Source organism: Humulus lupulus, chromosome 4, assembly GCF_963169125.1.
Source record: "Humulus lupulus chromosome 4, drHumLupu1.1, whole genome shotgun sequence".
Taxonomy (NCBI): Eukaryota; Viridiplantae; Streptophyta; class Magnoliopsida; order Rosales; family Cannabaceae; genus Humulus; species Humulus lupulus.
The window spans coordinates 176,425,407-176,429,229 of NC_084796.1; the positions used below are offsets into that span (position 1 = coordinate 176,425,407).

At 39.8% G+C, this 3,823-nt stretch overlaps 1 protein-coding gene across 1 annotated transcript; it reads right to left on the bottom strand.

Moving 5' to 3' along the window:
- Positions 1-1,930: 1,930 nt before the first annotated feature.
- Positions 1,931-2,506, bottom strand: LOC133832698 (uncharacterized). The gene has a single exon (XM_062263008.1). The coding sequence runs from the start codon at positions 2,504-2,506 to the stop codon at positions 1,931-1,933; it is 576 nt and encodes a 191-aa protein (XP_062118992.1).
- Positions 2,507-3,823: the final 1,317 nt, after the last annotated feature.

Consider the following 3,823-nt stretch of genomic DNA (forward strand, 5'->3'; position numbering starts at 1 on the left):
GAACTTAGTAAACAAGATTGATGTCCATAAGATTACATTTGATAAAACGAGACATACAAAGCATTACACATAATTTGTTAAAAAAAATTCAAACTAATTCTAAACCCTTAGCATAAAACTGGTCGCATGACTATGGGATGTAACAATCTATAGAGGGATTGAGAATATGTTTCGAAATAGTAGACCATTGGTCACGATGCCATTGCTCGCTTGTGCCATTATCTCCTCTTAATTCACTCCTTTGACTTTGACTGATGTGGTCCACGTTCGGAGTATAGTAGATTGGACAGTTGGAAGATCTTGGATTTTCTATCTCCATGGATTGATTGTCCATTTCTGGAACAACTTTGCAAGTCACCCTATTATGGCCTACTTGGTTGCAGTTGTGACACCTATTCTTCCTTGGGGTCGCATTGTCCACGCCCTTATATTTTGATTTTGTTTTGTTTGGTTCCCTCCCCTTCGTTCTCACAATTTCCAGATCCCCAATTACTCTCTGTTGTTTTTGCGATCGGTGGTCCCCATGTACAACGTGACTCGATTCAGACTCATCATTAGGATGACCACACATTGTTTTAAATTTTTCCTCCAAACGGTACATTTCGCTTAATGCTTCTTCATATGTATCACCACGTTGTGTGGCATAGTACCCCATTGCATTTAACCATGATGTCAATGATCCCCAATGAGTACATAATAACACACCATGGGGGACCCTATCATGGGGAGCGCTACTCAATTCACCTCTCACTTTGACGTCCTTCCTCCACCGTTCCTTTAACAGAGGTTTTGGGATGTAGGGTAGGTTCAAGTGCTTCATTACCGCAAACATATGTCGACACGGGATTCCCTCTGACTGGAATAGCATGCAACTACATTCAAAGTGATCATGATCAATTAGGTAGCCAACTGAACTTCTTACCAGTCCTCTACGGAAACGAGTTAGGGAAAATACCATGCACCCAAATTCCACACTTGTCGAATTAATTGAGTATGCAAGAGCATTGTCGATTTTTTGTGCGACCTTATCGTACATGATTCTCGTCAAAACTGAAGCAACTTGCCGGTAATACTGTTGTAGTATGTTGGAAGGGAACTAGGGCGATGTGTTGTTGCTGATGAAGTCTTCTTCGCGTTATGTGTGGCGTATGCTTTGTATGGCTTTATCAACTTGGCCAACAAGGTCTTTAAGTTTAAGTTTTCTTGTCAAGAAGTGTGACACGTAAGAATTCATCGACTCCGACCTTTGGGTGGTTCTGAGGCCCGCAAAGAAATTACCCCGTAGGAAGCATTCTGCCCAACTCCTTCTATTGTTGTATGCTATGGCTGCCCATTGGCTATCTTGTAGCTGAAATTCTATAACCAAGCCACTCCAAGTCTCGTCAAACTCTTCCTCTGTACAATATTGATATAGGAGCTCATTAAACCTTATCTTGAAAATCGGGTGAGGGACATTAATGGTAACATTTTTCTGAAGGTGCCACGCACACAAACGATGGACATCATGAGGCATGACTTTCTCTATTGCTTTTTCCATAGCTTTATCTCCATCAGTGACAACAACCTGAGGCAATTTGTTGTTCATACATTGAAGGAATTCTTCCAACAATGAAATGTATGTGTCCTCCTTCTCATCGTACAGCAATGCAACTGCAAATACAATAGTTCTGAAGTGGTGATTCATGTCGACAAAAAGGAGAAGGGGTTTGTTCTATGCATTCTTCTTGTACGTTGTGTCAAATGCGATGATCTCCGCAAAACGTCCATAGTCATTTCTCGATATTCCATCGGCCCAGAACAAGTCAGCGAGCCTATACTTCGTGTCTATCGTGTGTGTTTCAAAAAAATTGGGGTCACATAACCCAAGACATTCCAAGTATCCCAGGGCACCCTCAGCATCTATTTCTTCCTCCTCTTCTAACTCTCTTTGTCATCCAATCCAATTGTATAGGTCTTTTTTCAAGGACGGAACATACTCATGTCCTCCTCTTTCTGCAGCAAGGTGATTCAATATGTGGAAAGTCCATATGCCCGACCGTCTCATTGACATTACTTGGGTGCCCATACAATCTGGGAAAGCACGGTTAGATCTCAAGAACTGCATATCTGTCTTCAAAGCAAAGTTATGATCATGCGTTGGGTTAAAGTCTTTCACCACCCAACTGTTTTCGGACTTGTCGAACTTCATGCGCAGTAGTGCTAGGCACCCTGTGCAGGTAACAACCCTTGGTTTTTTCTTACGGTTCTTTAGGTTTGTCCACTTTTCTCGTCTAAACCCTTTATTAGAGCAAACCCATTTTCTTTGCCACTCTTTATTTTCATTGTCCCGACGGGCATCTTCTTTTCTAACACTAAACCCCATCGAATGAGAGTATTTGTAGTAAATATCTTCCCAGTGGTCAACCGTGGGTAGGTGTTTGTTTATAATGTCTTCCTTTGTTAATTGTTGTGGAAGCTTGTTCAAAATATTTAGTTGTGCGAGTGCTTCCGACATGTCGTTCTCCATGTTGTTTGAGTAATTATTTTTTCGTTTCCTGAACACGAAAGAAACAGTTGTTAGAGATGAAAAGAAATACCAAATACAAATTAAGGCTTGATGGAAAAACCTAAGTCAATCTTATATTGACTGGAAATGCAATTGAATGTCTATGTTTATCACCCTAGACACTTCAGTTTCGTTAGTAAATGTACACATGTAATTAAAATTGGGCACATATTTATGTTAAATCACTAATTATTGTGTGGTAAAAGAAACATTAGAAAACACAATTAATTAGCGATAACTAAAGTGAAAATTACATACAAATAGTGAGGGTATCGATTATTATAGCCCCAACTTACCAATGGGAAGGGCGGGAAGATATATCTAAGAAAATTGAAGTACACACCTTGAAATGGGGTGTTTCTGTAACGACCCGGATTTTCAAGATTCAATAATGCGAAAATATAAATGTTTTCATTTAACAAAATGTCTCAAAACCCATAGAAAAAAAAAACTTTTTAAAAAAGTCGTATGGCCATACTTAACATTTAGTTACAAACATGTTTTATAAAGATTAGAGTGACCCTAGTTTAGGAAAATTACACAACATTTCCAAAAATAAAAAGGCTTCCCAAAAGGTCGGTCCACATGTACATTTGCAAGGAAGACTCCAGCGCTCACTGCTTTGCCTTGCCCTTGCCCTTACCTACAACATGAAACAACTAGGTAAGCGAAAACGCTTAGTAAGATCAACTTTCAAACAAAGCATGTAGAGAATTAGGGTTCCGGACCCTACACAATCAATTTCAATAACGCTGAAGCATCCTGGCAAACTTATGGTCATGCCTGATAACCAAGGATAAATTAATTCATAACTAGATAAAAATCCTGCACTCAGAAAATCCCAGAACAAGCAGATATATTATATCACAACTATATCTTACCAACAATTATATCCCTGCACTCAGAAAATCCCAGAGCAAGCAGATATATTATATCACAATATAATTCGAGACCAATGTTCGACAATTTCCAACAATTCAGGCGTAACGCGCCCTCCAACATAATTGCTAATCTGTAAAAGAGAACCGAGTCTCCACACTAAGATCTAGCCAATAAATATTCTCATCAAGGGTAACTATCGTGTTACCTAGGGCATCGCTACTTATCCAAGAGTGTAATCCAATTTACACGGTTTTACGGAGACATCTATGTTAATCAGTGGTGCTGGTGAGCAGTTGCCCCTAGGGTGTTCAGCCTCACCCTATCTTGGCAACCCCTAGTATCTCTAGGCACTCTCACTGAAGGGCCAATATTCATAGCTGCTATCCGGGAATAACT